The sequence below is a fragment of the Vigna unguiculata genome, chromosome 8, assembly GCF_037176805.1.
Source record: "Vigna unguiculata cultivar grain cowpea cultivar isolate G323 ecotype 2 chromosome 8, ASM3717680v1, whole genome shotgun sequence".
Lineage (NCBI taxonomy): Eukaryota > Viridiplantae > Streptophyta > Magnoliopsida > Fabales > Fabaceae > Vigna > Vigna unguiculata.
The window spans coordinates 6,716,803-6,741,165 of NC_140799.1; the positions used below are offsets into that span (position 1 = coordinate 6,716,803).

The 24,363-nt window shown below is 29.0% G+C and overlaps 2 protein-coding genes across 3 annotated transcripts; both read right to left on the minus strand.

Annotated features, from left to right (window-relative positions):
* Positions 1-4,359: 4,359 nt before the first annotated feature.
* On the minus strand, positions 4,360-8,540 carry LOC114194142 (protein KINASE OF THE OUTER CHLOROPLAST MEMBRANE 1-like). Its single transcript, XM_028084219.2, has 5 exons — positions 8,429-8,540; positions 6,881-7,254; positions 6,697-6,788; positions 6,136-6,609; positions 4,360-5,557 (listed from the first exon to the last, which is right to left on the minus strand). Exons 2-5 carry the CDS (start codon positions 7,244-7,246, stop codon positions 4,606-4,608), a joined length of 1,884 nt encoding a protein of 627 aa, XP_027940020.2. The 5' UTR covers positions 7,247-7,254; positions 8,429-8,540; the 3' UTR covers positions 4,360-4,605.
* Positions 8,541-17,289: 8,749 nt separating this feature from the next.
* Positions 17,290-20,631, minus strand: LOC114194143 (uncharacterized). Of its 2 annotated transcripts, none has more exons than XM_028084222.2 (5): positions 20,203-20,631; positions 20,024-20,123; positions 19,341-19,440; positions 18,585-18,673; positions 17,290-18,085 (listed from the first exon to the last, which is right to left on the minus strand). In XM_028084222.2, exons 1-5 carry the CDS (start codon positions 20,393-20,395, stop codon positions 17,758-17,760), a joined length of 810 nt encoding a protein of 269 aa, XP_027940023.1. In that variant the 5' UTR covers positions 20,396-20,631; the 3' UTR covers positions 17,290-17,757. The 2 variants fall into 2 exon arrangements, with proteins under 2 accessions (XP_027940023.1, XP_027940022.1); XM_028084221.2 differs by having other exon boundaries at positions 17,290-18,091; positions 20,203-20,622.
* Between the last annotated feature and the right edge of the window lie 3,732 nt (positions 20,632-24,363).

A 24,363-nucleotide genomic window follows, 5' to 3' on the forward strand; every position in this document is an offset into this window, starting at 1 on the left:
TTAAAAATATTTTTAAAAAATATAAAAGGAAAACAAATATTCAAATTAAAAATGCTATAAATGACTTTTTACTTCAAATTTTTAAATTCTAATGAAATCTATTTTTTTTATACACTAATAAAAGTTATAATATATCACTTGTTCAAAATTACACAAAGATAATAATAAAATTTTAACATAATCTTTCTTCTTTTGAACTACAATATATGTTGGATGGTGATAAAAAAGATTTGTGACAATTATATTAAATTATTATATTATAGTAAATAAAATTTATTTATACAATTATAGTGATAAAATTACACATATGATAATTAGTTAGAAAACAAAAATAATTAAATAAAAAATATCAAAATAGTATCTACATGATAAAAATAGACAACAAACAAAAATATTAAAAAAAATGATCAAGTGTGTATCTTAGATTCAATTTGAGATACCATCGAATGAGATCGCACAAATAAAAACTTTTCAAATATCAACCTAGTCAATGATTAAGAGATAATAAAAATTGTTTTATCGAAACAAATAAGTTTTTCAAATGAAACAAAAATTAATAATCTATAACTATCTATAAAGAGATTCATCTTTTTTGTCCATAATTTTTTTTCATTTTATCCTCTACAATATAATTATTTATTATTTTTTAAAGACTAACATTCATTTTTACATGTTTTCTATAATATCCAAACATTTATTCTATCTTTTTTTCTCATTCATCAACAATTATTTTCTCTTCATTTCTCCATTTATTGTGCAGACTATGATATTTTGACAAACTTATTTTTTACAAAGTTTACTTTTCAACACATACCAAACATTTCTCTTCTCTTTCCGAGTCACATTAAACATTTCTTTCATCCATTGAGGTGCTGCTACATGTGTCTTGTCAAAATTTGTCAACAAAACTTTGTTAAAAAATAAGTTTCCTTATTTACTTTGTTCTTAATAAATAAAAATTTACTTTGTATATTAACTTAGTAAAATTATAATATCATCTACTAATATAATATAATATAATACATACACATAGACGCTAACACTAGTAATAGAACAAAGAAGATAAAATTTTTATATTACATAGTAAATGAAAAATTTATGCTATTAAACACTTTAATTGAGAGTGTTAAACATTCTTATGTCAAAAGAAAATATACAATAAATAAAAATATTAAAAAATAGTAGAAATATTCAAATGTGGGACATAAAAAATATTTAATTGACATACATCATTTGAACAAAAGTGCATAAAAGTTGTTATAACACAAAAAATATCTTGGAGATGCGAATGAATTTCATGACAAGTCAAACAATTAGAAGAAATAAAAAATAAATAGTGTGAAGTGTGTGTGTGTGTGTGTATATATATATATATATATATATATATATATATATAATTACTTAATATATTGTGAGTATTCTAAAAATGTAAGTGGGGACAAGAAAATGGCAGGGATGGGTATTATGATGGGTATGGAGATGAGACGAATATGTATATCCCCATCAGGGGCAGCTCAAGAGTTTGAGAAACCTAAAACAAACTTAAAAATGAGGTCTTTTATTTAAAATTTATTTTTTGAGCTTTTTTTATACAAAATTATTTATTAGATTGTCATAATTAATTTTTTTTAACATTTCTTTTTCAATAGATAATTGGGTTAATTCCTCTGATCTTTCTTGGGACATTGTTGATTTTAAATAAGTTTGTATTATCTTTTTGAGAAACTCTTTTTGGTTGAAGCAACTGATACTGAAATTGTTAGCATATCACTAACTACTTCTCTTTCTTTCTTCTTGCTTTCACCTATTTTTATATTGTTATTATCTTGTTCATTCAAATTGCACATTCTTATTTATTTTTATAAATTTATTCATAGCTCCTTTTTGTGATGCAATTAATGTCTCAATTCTGATCCCTTTTTTTATTTTTGAATAGCCTGATTCAAATTTTCTAGTTAACATATCTATACATTTTTATATGAAATAAAAAATAATAATATATAAAATACTACTAAATATATGTATATAAAATGAATGAATTAAAACAATAAAACTTGATTTTGGTTGTCAAGGAAGTAAACTTGATAGCATAGTTGTAGTATCTTAAAGTCTCAAACCTTTTTCTCCTTCTCAAGTCTCAACTCTTTCACAAACCTACAGAGTTTATTTTAAGATTAATCATTAATAAAAATTATTCAAGAAAATTATTGTTCTTCGATAGTAAGTGGGTAAGATATATGCAAAAAAAAAAAAAAAAAAACTCTTGAAACACATAAATCGAAATGTACTGAAAAACAAAATTGAGCAGAAGATACACATTTTTTAATTCTAATACAAATCCAAAACAAAATAAAAATAACAACAACACAAATAGACAGAAAAAACATACTAATAAAAAATGAGGATGAAAATATTGGTACACACGGACAACATGAGATTCAATATAAGGAGAGTCAAGGAATGTAATATGTTAAAACTCTAAAAAATGACTCATAAAAGAGAAAAAAGTAAGGAGAGGTTTTAAGAGAATAAAAGATAAAAGAAGAAGATAAAATACAAATTGATTATAAGAGAATAAAGATATCCCTAATCATTCTCCTTTTCGTAAACAAAATTGTAATTTACTAAAAAAGGTTTTAACTCATTAATTATCATTTTTAATACCAAAAAAAATTATCAAACAATAATAATTTAATTATATTTTATTTTATTTTCAAACATAAACTTATAATTAATTTAATAGAGCTATATTGGTAATAAAAAAATTTTTTGGAGCTTTTTCTTTCTTAAACATAATTTTATAATTAATTTAATATAAAAATATTAGTAATAAAAAAAAATTGAGACCTTATTTTTCTAGAGGCCTAAAGCGAATACTTTATTCGCTTTACCCTTAAGCTGACCCTAATTCTCATATTCAATTGAAAAAGTTAAATATTTTTATATCCATACCTAATCATTGAAAGAATTTTCTGTTAAAAAAATAAGAAAATATTCATGTAACGACTTTATTTGTCATTTTATATATATATATATATATATATATATATATATATATATATATATATATATATATGAAATCTTTTAGGCAATTCGACTTCCATTTTTCCAAAAAGTTAAAAACAAAATTTTTTTTCTTTAATTTTTTTTTCTTTTCATTACATCGTATTTTAAATTTATGTGAAGATTTTAAATGAAAATGAAATAATATTTTTATCTAAATTCCATCTAGTAGTATTTTTACAAAATCCCTCTTTCACATAATTAAACACCATTATACGTGCATTTAATTATATATATATATATATATATATATATATATATATATATATATATATATATATATATATATATATATATATGGGAACTTTTATTTGCTAGAAAATACCAAACAAAAAGTGAAAAAGGAAACAAAGGATGTAGAAACAATGGAAGAGTTTGTTCCTATAAAAGGTTTAAAGTGAAGTTGGATCTTTAAGATATTTTCCTAGGTAGCCCAACTATAACACCAATTTCTCAAGCACAGTTTACATCAAATGTTGACCTAGATGTCGAGCGAACCATGATTTTGTTTACATAAACTTATTTTGGATGTAAACAAACATTTCCTTTGAATAATGATGTTAAGAATAGTAAAGAAATACACGACTAGACACTATGTAGACATTTTGTATTAATAATAATAACGCAACTGTAAATAACATTGTGACAAGTGAAAACATAGTAATAAAAATGATAACAATAAACTCATGAGAACCAAGACCTTGGATCAAAACTTATCATTTTAAATCAATTCTTTTTTAATTATGTTAAATTTAATACATATATTTAAAACAATTTAACAAAACAGAATTTAAAATAATTAAATGTAAAATAGTGTATATATATATATATATATATATATATATATATAATGAAACTAAAGAAAATTACTAAGCCAATATTTAACCGTTGTTATTATTATTCTATGCATATGAATATTTAAATTAATTTATTGTTGTTTATGCACGTTAAAATTTGTAATATATTTGTATTTATTAAGGAAAGGCTCGATTAAACTAGTACATTTGAGAGGGTTTAATTATGGCAACATATGTTTTGAGGGCTTAATCACATTATAACAATTTCTTTCACTTCCTAAAAAAGATTCAATCATTGTTGTAGCCACCCATGATGTTGGTTCTTTTGAAAAAAAGTAATTGATGATTTTTAAAATCTCATATATTCCAAAATTAATTCTAAAAAAAAAAAAACTCCAGAGCTGATATCAATCTATAGTTCAAGTATCTACACATACATGTATTTTACTTATTACATTTCCCTCCTACCCCACCATTATTCTTTAAAATTCAGGAACCATAAAGATAAATATGTGTTCATTTTGATATAGCATTGATGGAGGCTATGTACAGAGGTAATCCTTGCAGGATATGTACAAAATGTGAAGATTCTGAGTCAGACCTGATGACACTCATGTACACTTAGTACCTACCATTTCATAATATTATTAAGTAGTTGTTTTGATTAAGAAAACATAAACAAAAACTACCTACTGTTGGATGAGTTACCAGCTTCCTTAAACATTACATTAGGAACTAAAGGAAGTCATGCTGCATTGCCTTGTTTCGCAGCATTTGAAGATCTCATTGTGGTGGTAGTAGAAGTTGTAGTAGCAGAATTGGCATTCTGATTTTGACCACCAAGATAGTGACTTTCAATTTCTACTGCATTGACCTTGTTGTTCCTCCTCACTTTCTTCCCAACAAGTATGCCAAATTTCAAAGCAGTGAATAGACCAAATGCAACTAGAACTGGTCTAATTGCCCAGTGATGATCCTCTAAATGTTCATACTTTTCTATGATCCCAGGACAAGTCCTGAACTCAACCACTTCAACCTCAGAGGGATCCGCCATGTAGGTGTTTGCTTCATTGCCAAAATCAAGCATCCCTGGGAATTTCACAACCAAACCTCCATTCGGAAGAATCCATGAGATCCTACCGGCAGCCCAGGCGCCACCCCTTTTGCGACGCCACTCAAATCGAGGACATGAAACGCTGTCTTTGAGTCTGACAAACTGGCCAACACAGAAAGGTTCCACCTTTTTTAGTTCAGAAGAGTTTCCGTCCCACAGAGCGTGCAGCCCAAGAAATCCAACAGATACACTACTATCACGGTTGATGGCGTGTAGAATGCCCACATGTGAGTGCTTCTCGTTTTGTTCCCTCAAACATACCCAATCACCAGCTACCAAACCAGATGTGACACGTTCAAGCGATGATGCATGAACTCTGATAGGGTCGTCATAGCCATGGACCCTCACAATAGCGAACCTGTGATCTGTGTTAGACTCTAAACTAACAACAGCTCCTTCTGGGATGTCCATGTTTTGAGGTCTGCATGAATTGGGAAGCTTTCTGGTTCGGACCATGTCACCTACCTGAAGATGATCCTTTGAGAGGAACCACTTTGTGTAGCCACTGCTATCTGATTTTGGATTAACTTTCACATTTCCCATATATCTCCATTCTCCATCATTGGCCAATTCATTCAGAGCTCTGCAAGGCAAGATGCATCTTCTAATCAATTGGATATTTCAGTGTTATGAAGTGGTGTGCGTATGTAATTTATTTATGGAATTTAGAAACAAAGATTTTCATAAATATACATGAAAATGGTTACCAGTTCTTGACACTGAAAATGTATAAAAACTAACTACTGCACCATCATATCCCACACTATTTCTTTCTAGCATGAGACAAACTACTATCTGAGAATCCCCGTGGGACCATTACAATTCTGATATGGTGAGTCATCATATATTTCTGAACAATTTCATCCTTATGTGAGTAATAAATTCATATAATGCCAACTCAAATGGGGAGAAAACATGTTAATCTATGTAGTAGTGGCAACGTAGCCATTCATCTATGATTGTATGGTCAGGATCAAATCCATCATAAAAGCATATGCACCCTATAGTAGACCTTCTCAGAAATAAACCTCACCAAATAAATGCAACTAAATAGAATGCATCAGACCCAACAGAACTACAACTGTATGAAATTACCCAATTCAAAACTTTACATAGTCACAGAAAAGTTCAAGATAGATACTGCAAAAAATATATGCAAACCTTTGAAAGACACTCAGAATATCCACCATTAAAGGGCGATTCCTCAAATCATACTCAAAGCATCCACTGAGGATATTCTCAACTGAAGGAGGAAGGCCACTGGGAATATTTGGTTTTTCATGATTTTCAACAACTGACTGGTATATTCTGGAAACAGGACATCCATACCAAGGTTGATTACCAGTCAACATTTCGACAATGGTACAACCAAATCCCCAAGAATCCGTTTCAAACGATATAGGACCTCTCACCTCAGGTTCCCATTGCTCTGGAGCCATGTAATTTGGTGTTCCAAGCCTCTTATCCATATATGTGCTTAAGAATGAGGACTCAAGCAAAAGACTAGGAATTCCAAAATCTCCCAAAATTGCTTGATCGTTCTCATTGAGAACAACATTGAATGGTTTAAGATTAAGAATGAGGATCCCTAGAGAGTGAAGTTCCAGAACAGCTTGAGCAAGATTGACTCCATACCTGCAGCCAGTAACATGCACATAGTATCGATCTCCTTTTACAGAAAAAGATAAAGCTTATTACACTGAATAAACTGAAAAACATCACCTTAAAGCATCATGCAATGAAATCCCTCCTTCTTTGAGTGCTGCAATATTGTCACCAATTGAACCCGCGTACAAATTCATAATAATGCAAATCTGTGAACAAAAACAAACAAGTAAGCAAGCTACAAGTAGAAGAGATAGCTAAGAATCTCCAAAACATTGATGAACAACAGTAATAATCTAACCCTTCCATCTAAGATTGAAATTCCATGCAGCCAGGACATGCTAGCAACTCCTTGGCACTTAAAATACAATTCATTGAACTTCTCTATTACAGTCTTCATGTGGTCCTCTCCAATTGCATGTAACATCTTAGCAGCAACTTCATGACACTCATCATAATCTTCAGTTGACTGATGATGAGTTGCTAACCAAACATCACCAAAGACGCCTCTACCAATTCTGTGTCTAAGTTTCAGCCTTTCAGGTTCAATCCATGGATTTGCACGATTGGATGAGGCTCTAACAGATCTAACAATGTAAGAATCACTATCCAAGATCTCAAAGTCAAAAGGGGCAGCTGAAGTAGCATCAATAACTTCTTTAGACATTCCTGAACCTGAAAGTGTAATATTCGTTGAATAATTCAGAAGACAGCACAAATCCAAGACAGTTAATCAAATAAGATTACTAACATTTGAACATAAATGAAAATGTGGTGGAACGGTTACTTTTCCTTCTCTATTTATTTTGGCCTTAATCAAGTGCCCCTAGGATACAGAAGAAACATAACAAGAATTGAAAATATACGTAATTATTTGACAGCTATAACAGATTCATAGATTGTTGTCATCCATAAATTACATATTACAACATGACACCCGAAATGAACCGGGAAACCTATGATCGATTGAACAGTTTAATAACATATCAAAACTGCAGCTTCAAAACTACAAAGTGATAACAAGTTGAGATACAAGAAAAAACAGATCAGATGGAGATAAAGGAGCGCCACTAATTCCGAAGTTTCCAACACCAGAACGGAGAAAAAGAAAAAAGTTTAATCATTGTTTTGATCCTGTAGTTATAAAAAATTTCACTCTTAATCTCTCTGCTTAGCATCATCAATTTTCGGGCCTTAAATAGATCATTTGTCATTCTTTTAGTCTTTGCATACATCATTTCTTTTTTATAATCCCTTTTATAACCTTTTATAATCCCTTGTAGTCCCTACAAAGATGACTAAAAGAATTAAAAATGAAAGCTTTGTTACATGGAAAAATTAGTATAAAAACCCCTTTTATTACACCAGAGGTGAAGTAGTACAGGCTTTCAGAAATTCATTTCCTCGTATAAACTTCCCAAAACCCATTTCAATGAGAAATTCAGAGAATCCACACAAACACTCAACTTTCACCCAGAAACAGAACAAAGCAAACCCCTCACTCACATACTCACTAAACCATCACAATAAGTCAAAACATGCATGGCATGATGCATGCATAGAAGTAAACCAGTCATCATAAACACAAGCAAACTCTTATCTTTGAAGAAGGAGACCAGAGAACAATATATAACACAACAGCACAAAGCATGTAAATTTATGTAAATTTATGAAACTTATGTTTACCATGAACAATTCAATCAAGAAAGTTGGGAGAACAGAAGAGAGAGTCAGTTTCTAGAAATTGTAAGAGAGAAAGAAAGTGGTGTGCTTAAGAATCAAGAGAGAGGTAGAGAAAGGGTCAGAAGTTGTCACAAATTCAAGTGGAGCTGATAGTGAAAGAAACTACCTGCGATGGAATACAGGAGGAACAGAGAATGGGGGCGAGAAAGTGAGAGAACCGTAACAAACCAACAAGGAGGAAGGAAACCGAACCAAACAGAAGGTAGAATTTTATCTATTTATTTATTGTTTTTCTCTATTACCGTGCACATACAACTTTCTTTTTTATGATTAAAAGATCAAATATTAAATTGATGATTAGTATATGTAATTAAAATATTAATTACTAAATTTAAAAATATCATTAAATTTATATTGGAATTATGATAAAATATGTAAAATATATATTTTATTAATTATATAATATTATAATGATATAATAATAGCAATTATTAATATTTATCATAGTAAAGGAAATATGATTTATCTATAACTGGCATTCTCGGATTTATAAAATTCTTTATATTTATAGTAGTAAGACGATGGAAAATTATGGAGATCAAGAAAATGAGTTTAAAAAGATAAGAATAAATTTTGTATGATTAAATTTTATATTATTAAAATTTTATAGAATTAAATTGATGTACAATTAAATTTTTGTACAAAATTAGTTTTGGACATGTGCATGTGTGATCTTCATCTTTGTGCAAATTTTTTTAATTGATCATTTGTATTAATAAATATGATCATTTGTATTAATAATTAAGGAAAGACATGTTTTAGTTAATGTTCGTATAGTGGATATACCAAGTTATCGTTGTAAACCTCAAGATATTATTACAGCAAAGGATGAACAAAAATCTAAAACTCTATTATCATTCTATTATGAAATATGTGTTATTATAGGTTTTATCATAAATTTATATTTTAAAATAACATTATTTTCTTTTAAAAAATATTATAAAAATTATTTACTTGTTGTTTTTCTAATAAACTTAATATCTAATTTGATTTTTTAATTTTATTCAAATTTTTAAAAAGACCACTATTTTTTTTTAATTTAGTCCGTCAGTTTTAAAAAATGTTTAATTTGGTCATTTATGTCGTGTTTGTACAATGTCACATGTCCAATTTTTTGAAATATAGTAATTTGGTCTTTTATTTAAAATTAGTAATTAATCTTAATTAGAGCATATGACATGTTCAAATATAAAGTGATACTTGTCACATCAAAAAATAGTTGTCACATTAAACCTTTAAAAATTACAATTTACATTTACATTTTTTAATATTTTAAAGATATATATAAGTTTAAATAGAAATTTTTATGTAAAAATTAAAAAAATGAATATTTAATTGAAGTAATTTGATATATAAATATTAAAAACGGTTAAATATATTTTTGGTCCTTCAAGATTCAGTGAAATTCTGAATTAGTCTATCTTTAAAACTTTTGACCAATTTAGTCTTTTATCTTTAGAAATGCATGAATTTAGTTCCTTTAACCAAATTTTATTAAGTTTATTTGATATTTCAAACGCGTTTTATGATAATATTTGAATTAACACTGAAAAGAACAAATGTCAAACGGTGTAAACAGTTCAAATACTATCATGATATATGTGCTTGAAATGTCAAATAAACTTAACAAAATTTGATTAAAATGACTAAATTCACAGATTTCAAAAGATAAATGACTAAATTGATCAAAAAATTTTGAAGAGGGACTAATTCCAAATTTCACTAAAACTTGAGGGACCAAAAAAATATTTAACCCTTTTAAAAAATATTTGAACATGTTTATATATGTTGTAATTAAGTTTAATTACAAATTTGAACTGAAATTGGAGAGGGACTAAATTATTTCATTTAAAAAAAATAACCAAATTGAATCAAAATTACAAATAAAAGGACTAAATTGAAAACAAGTACGGTCATGTAACAGTAACATAACATGTTGCACTATACGGATACGACATCAATGTTTGTCTAACGAAAATGATAAAATTGAATATTTTTAAAAATTTGGAGGACTAAATTAAACAAATAAAAAATTAGGCGTCTTTTTAAAAATTTGAATAAAATTAGAGGACCAAATATAGGTATTAAGCCTTTTTAATAATAATAATAATAATAATAATAATAATATTAATATTAATCATATTAATACTAATAATATTAATATTAATATATTATTGGTTATGTGTATTAAAACAATATTATTGTATGATTAAAATTTATAATTAAATTTTTGAGTTGTATATCATATTAAAATGAAATTAGTATACACAGATCGTTCTTCAAATAAAATGTAATCTCAGTCTAGATAATCTCAGTGGTAATAACATTGAACATATTTCATTACCTTCACATAATGCTCAAGATTTTGATAATGATGAATTCATTTCTCACATTGATAATAATGCTCCTAATACTCCTTCTCCTCCTAGAAGATCCAATAGAGTTAAAGGAACCCCAAACTACTCAAAAGGCTATGAAGTTAATTTGACACCTGTCTCGTACAAAATAAATGTCAAGCACCCTATCAAATCTTTCATTTCTTTTTCTAGATTATCTCAGTTTTTCAAACAAGTTGTTCTCACCATTGACAGTAGCAATAAGCCAAAGACTTACAAAGAAGCAACCTCTAACAGTAATTGGTAAAAAGCCATGCAAGAAGAAATCTTTGCCCTAGAGCAAAATAATATGTGGACCATCACTAATTTACCTACTGACAAGATAACAATAGGTTGTAAATGGGTTTTTAAACTCAAACATAGAGTTGATGGTACCATAGAAAGACATAAAGCATGTATTGTAGCAAAGGGGTACGTTCAATCAGAAGGTATGGATTATCTTGACACTTTTGCTCCTATTGCAAAGCTCACCACCGTAAGGTTCATTTTATCTGTTGCTGTTATGAAAAATTGGCCATTAAAACAATTAGATGTGAATAATGCCTTCTTGCATGGTGATTTAAATGAAAGTGCAAGGAGAAAATCAAGTTTGCTTGTTGCATAAATATTTATATGGATTAAAGCAATTTACCCGGTAGTGGTATGCCAATCTCTCTTCCTTTCTCCTCATGCATGATTTTAAATAGACCTCAACTGATCATTCATTATTTGTCAAACATGTTCATAATAAAATTATCATTTTGCTTGTTTATGTTGATGGTATTATATTAATTGGAAATGATATAAATGTCATTTATGATACTACTACAATGCTTCATAATGCCTTTAAAATAAAAAATATTGGGGACTTAACCTACTTTCTTGGATTTGAGGTTGCTAAAAATAGTAAAGGTATTCATTTATCTAAAAGGAAATACACTTTAGATATGTTACATGAAACTGGTATGCTTGAATCATCTTCTGTCAGTACACCTGTGAACTTTTCTACAAAATTAACCATAGAGGGAGAACAACTTGAAAATCCAGCCCATTATAGAAAGCTTATATGTAAATTAATTTATTAACAAATACTAGACCTGATATTACATATGTGGTTAACACTTTGAGTCAGTATATTTCAGCACCCACTAAAGCACATCAATAAGTTGCTTCTCGTATTCTTCGTTATCTCAAATGTACTGCTGGACAAGGTCTATTTCTTTATGCTAATAGTGATTTCAAGCTCAAAGCCTATAACGATTCTGATTAGGCTGGTTGCATTGATATAAGAAGATCTGTCACAAGTTATATCATCTATCTAGGAGATTCTCCCATCTACTGGAGATCCAAGAAGTAGTCCATTATTTCCAGAAGCTCATTTGAGGCTGCGTATAGAGCTCTTGCTCAAATTGTCTGTGAAATCCAATGGTTGACCAACCTCTTGAAGGATTTATCCATCTCTCATCTTCAACCTGTTGTCATCCATTGTGACAATCTTTCATAGCCTTTAATCAAGTCCCCCATGAATGCACTAAACATATAAAAATTGATTGCCACACTATCAGAGATCAGATTCAAAAGGGTCTCGTCAAACTTCTCCCCATTCGAACCCACATGCAATTCGCTGACATTTTGACATAGGCTTGACCCCCTGCTACTTTTTCCATTTTATGCTCCAAGCTGGGCACTCAAAATATTTATTGCTAGTTTGGGTGGGTGGAGGGGGGGTCTCAAAATAATATTGATATGAAAGACATTAATAATTTTGTTATCACGATCAACAACAAATGCTCACGGTCAAGCGTCAACTCCTCAAACTAATTTTGTTTGTCTTGTTGCTTTTCTTTTCTCCTTTTTAAAGGAGTCTTTGTCTTATTTATAGACACACATATCAATCTTCCCCGTAAGACTAATAATATGAGTTTCTTTTCATATGTTATATTTCTTTCTCATCAGCAATATCACTTTGTCATTACATGGAAAGCATTACACTACAAGACCATGTTTTGTGAATCCCGTACAAAATAATACAAAACGGGATCGTTCGTTAAAATAAAATATAAGTATATTATGCATTATACATCCCATATAAAATAATACAAAACAAAGTTAATGTTAAAATTTGTTAACCGAAGTATAAATTAAAAACTTAAACCAATATTTAAAATGAACTATCGATATATAATCATTACAATATGAAGTCAAACATAAATTATTGTTATGAAAAGAAAGAAATTATATATATATATATATATATATATATATATATATATATATAAAATATGCAAGATATTATGAGATGTAATAATAGTAGTATTTATAATAAAAATACTAATGATAATAAATATTCATTAATATTAAAGATATTAATATTAATATTAAAGATATTAATAGTAATATTAATTAAAATAATAATAATAATAATAAGGTAAAATAATAATAATAATAATAATAATAATAATAATAAAATAGTCTAAACATATTGTGGGTCATGAATCCCTACAAAATAATATAAGAGTACTCATAATATTAAATATTAACCACACTACTAATAATAATAAAAATAATATTAGGATCCCATATAAAATATAATAGTATAAAAAATTAAATAATTAACCACAGATATTTTCTTAACAAATTGATTAAAAATAAATAATATTGTTTTATAGTAATAATATTCCTATTACCCAGGCTTAACAAATTGATTAAAAATAAATAATATTGTTTTATAGTAATAATATTCCTATTACCCAGGCTAATACTAATATTAATATTAATACTAATAATTATTTATAATAATAATAATTATTATTATTATTATAACAATAATATTAATACTATTAATATTAATGTTATTAATAATAATTATAATAATAAAATAATAAATCAATGGTTAGGGTTTTTTATATTTATGATAAATATGATATTGATAATATAGAAATGACTTAAAATATTATTCCATTTACTTAATGTTTCTTCAAATTTTATATATTGACATGTATAATCTCTATGTTTAAATTTTAATCGTTCAAATTTTATATATTTATCAGTATATTAAAATAAAATATAATTATTGAAAAAAATTATAATATCAATAATAATAAAAATAATGTTAAACATATTGCAAATTAAGAAAGAGAATTTGAATTAACTCTTCAATTTTTTGTTCAAAATTAAATATAACCATTGTGATTAAAATAATTTGTTTCAATCGTAAGTATAAAAATAAATTAATGTTGAAACCAATAATGAAATTAATAAAATATAATAATCTTTTTTTAATAATGACTAATAAGTAAAGGAATAATTTAAAATAAAATATATTCAATGATTCAAATACTAATAACAAAAATAATAGTAAATATAATAATATCACCATTTACCGATCAAAACCTTCATTCATAATTAAAGAAATTTCAAATTATTAATGAAATCAACTTATTGATAAAATGTTTTTAGAAATAAATCATATCATTATTAACCGAAACTGCATAAATTTAAAAGATTTCTATGGAATAAAACACAGTACATTCATTATTGAAAAATTAAAAAAAATAATAAAATTAATTTGTCAATTAATAAAAAAATTTATAAGCAAATATTGATCGTAAAAATAAATATTTTCATCATTTAAAAATATTTTCAATCATAGATCTTGTAAAAAATAAATACAAAACGAAATTAATGTTAAAATTTAATAACAGAAGCATAAATATAAAAATTTAAACTAATATTTTAAAATAATAGTTGATAATAATTATAATAACAAATAATAAAATTAAAATTAAAATTAAAAATTGAAAAGAAAAATATAATTATTGAATAAATTTATAACATCAATAATAGTATTATAAATATATCGCAAATTAAGAACGTGAATTGACTCTTCGAGATTTTGTTCAAAATTAAATATAATCAATATGATTAAAACAATCTGTCTCTTGTAATTATAAAAGTAGATTGATATTGAATCCAACATTGTAAATGAAAGTAATAAAATATAATAAATATTAATTCAAAATTTGTTGATTAATAATTATTAAAATAATTTAAAATAAAATATATTTATCGATTCAAATAATAGTAATTATAACAGTATCACCAATTATGAATCAATAACTCCATTTATAATTAAAAAATTAAATTACTAATGAAATGAACTCATTAATAAATATTTTTAGAAATTAATTATTAATTTCAAATATTTTAATTTTTAAATATATTCTCAATCATAAATCTCATACAAAATAAATATAAAACGAAAGTAATGTTAAAATTTATTAACAAAATTATAAGTATAAAAATTTAAACTAATATTTAATAGAACAGTTGATCATTATTATAATAACAAATAATAATAGTAAAAATAAAAATTGAAAAAAATAAAAAATAAAATATAATTATTGAATAAAATTATATTAGCAATAATAGTAATGATAAATATATTGTAAATTAAGGAAGAAAATGTGAATTCACTCTTTAATCTTTTGTTCAAAATTACATGTAATCACTATGATTAAAACCATTTGTATCCACCATAATTATGAAAATAAATTAATATTAAAATTGATATTGCAAATCAAACTAATAAAATATAATAAATACTTTTAGAATAATTTAAAATAAAATGTATTTATTGATTTTGTATTATGAATTATCAATCAAAACTCCTTTCATAATGAACGAAATTTAAAATAATTAATGAAAACAATACAATGATAAAAAAATATTTAGAAATTAATTATATAATTATTAATTATAAGTGTATAAATTTAAAAGATTTTAAAATGTATGAAACAAAAAATAATTCATAGTTAGAAAACTAAATTTAATTAATGAAATTAATTGGTTAATTAATAAAAAATTAGAAACAAATTATATAATTATTAATTATAAAAATAAATGCTTTAATTCTTTAAAGATATTTTTAATCATCATGAATATCGTACAAGATAAATATAAAACAAAATGAAGTTGATGCTAAAATTTGACAAGAGAAACATAAGTATAAAAACTTAAACCAATGTTTAAAATATTACTAATTTTTGTCATTACTATTTTTTTAAATGATAAATATTAAGATTAAAAAATAATATTTAAATATAAATTTATTTGTAATAATTATAAATTTCGATAAACCATAAGAGACCAGTATGTATCTTGAAGAAATATTTTTCTAATAAATTCCCTCACGAGACTTTAAAAATAATAAAGCATTAAGCACACCTTGAGCATATAAAAAAGGAATTTGGTATGTTTGAAAAAAATAATTAAATATATGAAAAATGAAAAACTTCCTTAAAATACTTTTTCAAGTATCCATATTTCAGCTGGATACTAACGTGTGAGATTATAAAATAATAATAAAAAAATGAATTATTCAAATGTAACTAATAATAAGATAATAACTATAAAAATAAAAAATAATTTTCGAAGATCTAATTTTCATTTTAATATTATTAATCTGATTTTACCTCGTAACTTCTATTAAGTATATCAATTTTGTTAATGGTGTAATATTTATTAAAAGTTATATCAGTGTATTTTTATCTCTTCTTCCACTTATATATTTATAATCAATATATACATATTATGACACAGCAACTTTTTTTTTTTTTTATGAGTCTTATTTATGATTGCAAGTAGCTTTGATTGTGTGAAGTATTGGTAAAGAAAAAAAGGATAAAAATGGTGAAGAAGATTAAGTTGGTGTCTTTTTCCATAGTTGACAACATCAAAGGTGTACTTGATTTACAAGTTACAACTACCCATAACATCCATAAACATGCAATTTTTTTCCTTCTTCTTATTTATGAAATATATGACAAACCACCTTGGAATTCAATAAAAGATGAACTACTCTTTCAATAGATAAAACATTAGTTCAAGAGATTTAATGCTTCTAAAATTCTCTATCATGTCTTACGCTTAAAAATAGTTTTTTTCTTTAATGTATATTAAGTACCAATATTTTTAAAGTACAGCGGTATACAAATTTTGACCTAAGACCATTTTTAATTTTAGATTAAATTTTAGGGAAAAAAACATATTTTGTCGTAAATTAATTCAAAAATAATTTGTTTTTAAAGAAATATGGTATCTTAACATTATCTAAAATCAAACATACTTTCGATCTGTGTGACTGGGTTAAGAAAAATCCGTAACAGGAAAAGACACATTCCTTTTATCTGAAAAGCTAAAATATTATATTATTTTTGTCACGGATATTCCTTTATTCACGTTAACTTTTACTTTGTCTCTATCTTAATGTTGGTCTTTAAAATTCAATATGAATAATAGAGATTTAAAGTTGCTCAAGGAATATATTTATTGCTGCTGCAATTAGACTACATAAAAAGAATATGGCAAAGGACAATTTATTTCCTCTCTCCTTGGTCACATTTTATTATTTCTCTATATTCCAAAGAAACACCTAAACAAGTTCCAGGTTCATAAAATAAAACCACAGCATTAAAGTAGAAATTAACAAAGAAAAGTCAACCACACTTGCTATTAAGATGGAGTAATATTTCTATTGTGCAAATGTTTGATATCTTCTTTTTAGTATAAATGATCGTAACTAGTTCCACTGTGATTCAATCAAATCGATTACTTTAAGCTATGTAAGAGTTTCCAAGGTGTTCTCCAAATTCAACACAAAAAATTTAAATTTTGTAAGCCTCTGACTAAAATTGCATGAAACCATAAAAAAAACTGCTGATGAGATGCTAGAAATTCAAATACTATTTTAAGAAGCAACTCCTCTTCACATCATGAGCACCGATGGCATATATTCACTGAGTCTAAATTTAATTACCATCCAAGAGGAAGGATGCATGTTCCTATCTATATTTAAGGATCAAATAAACCCATATATCATTGATGAAGTCATCGATGTTTCTAACCTTCAGAAGTAACTGAAAATATGCAAGATCAACATCTTCTAGCTGCCATCTCTCGGTCAATACCGGCAATACAATTTCCATAGGAACCAAAATTTTCACATCTCAGTTTTCATCTGGCTTGGCTAGTGTCATTCTGGACACAGTTCTTCCAAATATTAACCCATATGTCTCCATGTAAGTCTCCGAGAATAGGGCCTCCTCTTGCCAAAGCATACAATACTTCTAATCTTTCTAAAACTACCCACCAAACATCTGGGAATAGTTGATGGCCAAATCCTGCTTTTAGTTGTAGTTCTTCTCACAACTGCTAGTGGAGTGTAAGAGAACAACTCTCCCACAAAGCCGGCAAATTTGTTCTTTACCACACGCTCTTCTTCTACTTCTTCAGTCTCATGCTTCTCATTATCCGTGGCTTCATCGTCAGAACCAATCTCATCATTATCACACTTTCCTTTGTCTTCATAGCTATCCACTGGAGAAGACCTGCACCTACCGTATAACCAATCTTGTGTGAGGACTTTGTTTCAGATTTTTTTTTTTAATGTGGAAACGAAAAGTAGTAGGAAATGAATTTCAAGATGTACAATATGGATTACATTGATTCAGTGTCCGACAGGTGCATCTGCATATTACTTAATTGCTTAAATGAGAAAGCTGTAATTTGTATACTGTGATAAAATGACGCTAAATGACAGCGTAACACAAATTCAAAATACTCTTTGTCTATTAATGACTAAAGTGATTAACATAATGAGCTAACATGTTTAAACTCACACATGTTTGATTAAGTCATAAATAAAGGTTTTCGAGGAACTGCTAATCCCATTGATTATTGATGACAACTTGATATTTTCATGACCGAACTACAGCACAGGCCAAGGACTTGAACAAGTGTAAACAATCATGTTGGTTCCTCTACATTATGCAGGGAACACAGCTCAATATCTGTAGAGTTAATAGGAGACTACTGGAAGAGTTTTACCTCCTCTGCTGTTTCAAATAGACAATTCTTTTCTTCAACCGCTTTCTTTGGACACAGCAATTGTTTGAAACATGGCGGATGAAACGAAGCTATGTAAACCAAAATAAAAAGAGAAAAATACATATTATGAGCAACAAAATTCTCCCATATTATAGCAGTTATGATAAGAGAGAAGCAATCCTCCCATTGATGCTTAATTCTTAACATTGACAACTAATAAGATAATAGAACAAGAACAAACTACAAAATAAACTGGGCTTCAGATTTCCTTTTTCCCACATACCGGTTGAAGAAAGCAACCACGAAATGCTACTGAAACCATAAAATGCCAGAAAAGCAAACTCCAAATATGAAATATGATCAAGCAACAAGTAGTTAAGACTCAATTTAATATAATAGCACTTTGCAACCTAGAAAGATTGTATTCTACATCCAATGGAGTCACGTGATTCACAAAATTACACTCAAATCTCTGTTTCCTAAACATTACAAACTAACCACTCATTTATTAAGCAAAGATGTCTTCTTTGACTGCCCGGTTGTTAACTCACTCCAGCTTTTGCAAAATTACATGGAATTAGCCATACACGGTACAATGTGCTTCCATTTGCAACTCTATAATGGAAAATGTCAATTTCCTCCGACATCAATACAAGAAACAATTACAGGCCCATATAAGTGACGGATTATCTATAAACTCCAAAACGAATAGAAAAGAAAAGGATGAGACTAAATAAATCTTAGAAAGAAACTAACCTGATCCCCATCCTTGATGCCATAGTTGCGAAGATAATCATTCTCGGTAACTAGCTTCTGTCCATCATAGCATAGGCAAAACTGCCCCCAAACATGCGCCCTTCACAACCCAACATAATATACCAATTTAAATTATCTCTAAGTCAGTATAAATTTCAAACTTACCACCACATCTTGTCAGTCCATTAAATAAATATAATCATATAACAAATTTCGCTTCTATATATTTCATAAAATTATTATAATTTTCCCGCACCAACATTTAAGCAACAAATTTATATCATTTTGAAAATAATTATTATAAAACTTACAAAATTGTCATGCATATACTATTTATCCTTCTCGGTGATATTTGTTGTCTGTCTAAGAAAGCTCGTTTAGGATGTAAGATTTTTCAAAGGGTTTTCTGTGTAATGCGAAAGGAGATGTTCTAGAACAAATTGGAGATTCGTATAGAACTTGAAAAAACAGGGGCATCAATTAAAGTAAACCTAATGAGTGTAATTTAGTCATAAATGTATCATTCACAGATCACGTGTTGTGTGTTATTTGACTGTAGTGAAAAAGTAATAATCCATTCTTCTCCATAAAAATAGTAAATATAAGGTGAATGTTAAAACCGGTAGTAAAATTTGAAAACATCTGTAACTAGCGTGTAGCCAATATGAAATGGAAGTGAGTACCATGAAATTTTGGCGGGACCCTTGAGAGGCGCGTGGGCGAAGACAGCCTCGACTGCGTCCTTGAGTTCGGCAATAGTGGCGGTCTTGGAAACCTGAATATCTGCGAAAGGGGAAGAAAGTTTGAGCAGTGTGTGAAGAGATGGCGATGATAAAAAAAGAAGGGTATGGTGGTTGCGTACGGAAGGAGGAACCGTCGAGTTTGAGGACGGAGAGTCGGAGGGGTAGGGAGGGAAGGCGGTGGTAGAAGAGGTTTTTTCTGGCGAAGATGGCGTGGATGAGGGGGAGGGGGGAGGAGGAGGCGGAGGAAGAGCGGCTAGGGGTGGTGGGATTGGGCAGCATGAGGGTGGTTTGGTGGTGGTGGTGATGGGACATGGCGGAGGGGTTAGAGTGAGAGGAAGCGTGGGAAGGAGTATATAGAAGGAAGAGGGAGAGATTCTTGGAGGAGTGTGACACGCATTGAGGAAATGGATTGAGTTAGGGTTTGGATTTTGGGACTGTCCCTGCTGCTGCTTCTGTCGGGGAGATTCTGATTCTTCTTCAACACAGAGAACAGAGAAAAAGAGAGTAGCTTTTTGTATCCATGAAGAGAGGGAGAGAGAAGATGGGGAAAAGAAAACCGTTACATTCGACCGCAACGGTCTATTTTCGTGGGCTTGGGCTTGCCTTGGAGTGGGAGTGGACCTGAAATAATTTGGGCGTTTGCTTCCTGCACCTCCTTATTTCTTACATGAACCTTCATAAGTTTGTCCTTGGACGAGAAGTTCGACGAGTGGTGCTTGATGTGAGTCAGTACAAGATAAATAACAAAATGAGGGAACATCTTAAGTGGCATTTATCTTCTATTCGCGAACTCAACAAAATAACTATACATTAATATAAATGCGGATGTTATCCGTTGAAGAGGAGAAAATGTTCAGTAATTGAAAATAAAGCTTTGACCATTTTAGATGTGGAGATCACCTACCAAACAATTCATTTTAAATGTGGAGATAACTTACCAAATAATTCGCAAAATATCTGTACTAAATAATTCACAAAATATTTAATAAAAGATTGAAACAGTATTAAAAAGTAAAATAAATTGGGAAGAGAACATTTTTGAGATATATACCAATTACTAACTTTACTGTAAAAAGTAAAATAAAGATTTTAATTATTTAATTTAATGCACAAACACTTTTTGACCATGTTGTTCGTGACTATAGTTACTTTAATATACTATTATGAATATTGTTGATTTTTCTCTTTAATGGAACTTTAAGATCTTGGTAAGTTTGAAGAAGTGATTATCTTTATTAAATAATAAATAATATTGGTGACAATTTCATACAAGAACACACCGACACCAATCTAACATTTTGTATCAATAGTCACCAAAAGAATACATAAAAAAGAGTGATAAGAAAACGAAATACTCTCTAATGGTGTTATTGAACTATAGAAACACCAAAAAAAAAAAAATATATCAACTACTATTAATATAGCAGTAATTACAGAGTAAAAGATGAACAAGGAAACAAACAGAAAGAACCCATAAGAGAGGAAGGTTCGACCACAACGTTTCTTTTTCTTCTCTTCTCCCGCCAATTAGCATGACCTAGATGTTAACTATCTCACAACACATAATCCTTTAGCCATACGTTAGTTATTTTGGATTGTGGACTCTTTCTTATGATTGCATCATTTATGGTTACAACTAGTTTTTCCCATTTTCTCCTCATTTGTCTTTTTTACATTGTTTTCATTACATTCTTGTCCCATTAAGCACAACCTTGTCCCTAAGGTTGAATTCTGGAGAAACATATCCTAACGCAGTATGAACTTCTCAAATGGCTTGAGTGTTATCCAATCCCTCCCATTAGATTAAGTGTTGATGAACATGTTGCGTGCCCTTGATAATCACCGGTGACTAAAGAACAGCAGTTGGTTGAAGTATTGGTTGTATGTTGAAAGTCTCACATCAACTAGAGATAAGACAATTCTATAGTATATAAGTGAGGTACAAAACTCACCTTACAAACCGGTTTTGTGGGGTTAAGTTAGGCACTAAGTCCGCTTCTAAAATAATATTAGAGCCATATAAGTGGGGTGCCAATCTCACCTTATGAATTGATTTTGTGGAGTTGAGTTAGACTTTAAGTCCACTTCTAAATTGTGTGTCCCCTAAAGTTAGAGGTAAGGGAATATAAGATTGAGAATGATTCCCCTTACCAGGCTTATGCTGTGAAATGTAAAAAACTAGATGAATTCTAGTTGTTTTAGATAATAGTAGTTTGTAAGCAACCTTGTCAATCCTTTTGATAATTGGGAAGGGACCAAAGTACCTTAAACTCAGTTTCTGATTTTTTTTTTCTTAAAGCAACAGAGTGTTGTTTATAAGGTTGCAACGTGACCAACACTTTATCTCCAACTTTAAATTCAACATCTATCTGTTATTGATTTGCATTTTTCTTCATTATTTGCTGAGCTCGTTGAAGATTATGCTTAAGATGGGAGAGAACAATGTCTCTTTTTAACAGTTGCTCTTGAACTGAAATGAGATCTGCTAGGTCAAGTACATATTTGACTTGTTGTGGGGTTTGTGTTTTGGTCTAAATTTATGGGTAATAAGTTCTAGGTTTGGGTATGTATTTTTCTACATAGAGTTTAGCTAGGGATACTGAGTGAAGTAAGGTTGATAAGACTTGTGCAATTACATCTATGCGGATATCTGGTTTGAACCACCCACAAAGCAATCCAAAAGAGCCTCAGTGGTGACCCCTTGGACATGATTAGCTAACACTATGAATTGAGTATAATAATCTTAGACAACGCCAATTTGAATAAGCTTGAACATGGTAGTCAAAAACGTGATCCATAACGTAAAATCGTACGAGTTTACGATTTTTTTTCCCATCGCCGATCCCGTTTCACTTAAAACTCGTATTATTCTTGGATCGTGTTGAATCGTCGTTGCAAATCGCAACTCGCGTGAGAGCGACGATTCTCGCGATTCAGTCAATAGAGTTCGTGCCTTGTTGGTTCTCTCGTGGCTTCATGTTATCCTTAGCAACGGCGACGGCTCTATCAGCAGCGAATGTCACAACGGCGACAGTCGCAGCAGTGACTCCCTTGACGGCGACCCTCGCGGCGACGATTCTCGCCACATCAAGTAGTGGCAGTTGCAACTCTCGCAAGGTAGTGGTAGCTGCAACTCTCTCGAGTCTCTCTCTCTCTCTCTCTTCGGGAGGGGTGGTGATAGTCCCTAATTGTTAACCTAAATTCTAAACATTTTAAAGCCCAAATTCAAAGTCCATGATTTTCAAATTCAAGTGTAGGTAACAGTAAAGTGGCAACAACACAAAAAAGTAAAAGTAACTTTAATCTTGAAAATAGTGACTCTGTCTCTTCCACACACAGAGAAAAAGTGTCATTGTGAAAGAGTAAAATAATTAAGACACTGTTTACATTAAAAAATCCCTAATTTCTTCTTTTTTTAAGATTAAAATAACTACCATTTTTTGTCACTGCACAGTAAAGAAAACTACCACTACCACTCTCTCTTCTGTTTTTTCCACCCAAACTCTACTTAGCCACAATTTTTCCAAACTGTTCACTACCGCTCGCTCTCTTCTCTGTTTTTTTTTTTTCCAATTTGTAGGATCTTTCGATTCATGTTACGATCTTCCGAATTACGATTTATATTTTCCTTTCCGATCTTGAGTAAGATCTCGATTTTGACTACCATGAGCTTGAAAAAGTTTGATTGAGGGACTTCATAAGGAAAGGGTCTTAATTCCAATTCAAGAGCTCCAGTGAAAGCAACCCATGTATGAAAAGCGTTTACTCGTGCTATCATTTGATCTATGGCACCACGTCTTTATCAAAATGTATCGCTGCTATGGTTAAACGTTGAGCATCCGGTGTATGATAATAGTAAGAAAATTGTTTGGCCTTGAGATCCCCTGGAGAACATCATATCCATAAAAAACGGGAGAAATCTAGTTTGACATTGTAGACTTGAAAGGGTGGATTCAACGAACTAGGTTCCATGTGCGGGGATCGTTTCAACATCTCATCATTTCTAACAAATGCTTAACATCAGAGGTGAAGTCCTTCAGACAAGTATTTTCCACCATGATCGGTGAAAGCACCATTGTAATAGTAATCATCAAATGAATACACAAAAAGAGAGTGATAAGAAAATAAAATACTCTAGTAATGCTGAACTAGAGAAACACCCAAAAAAAGGGGTCAACTACTATTAATATAACAGTAATTATAGAATAAAAGATGAACACGAAAACAAATAAAAAGAACCCATAAGAGAGGAAGGTTAGACTACAACATTTCTTTTTCTC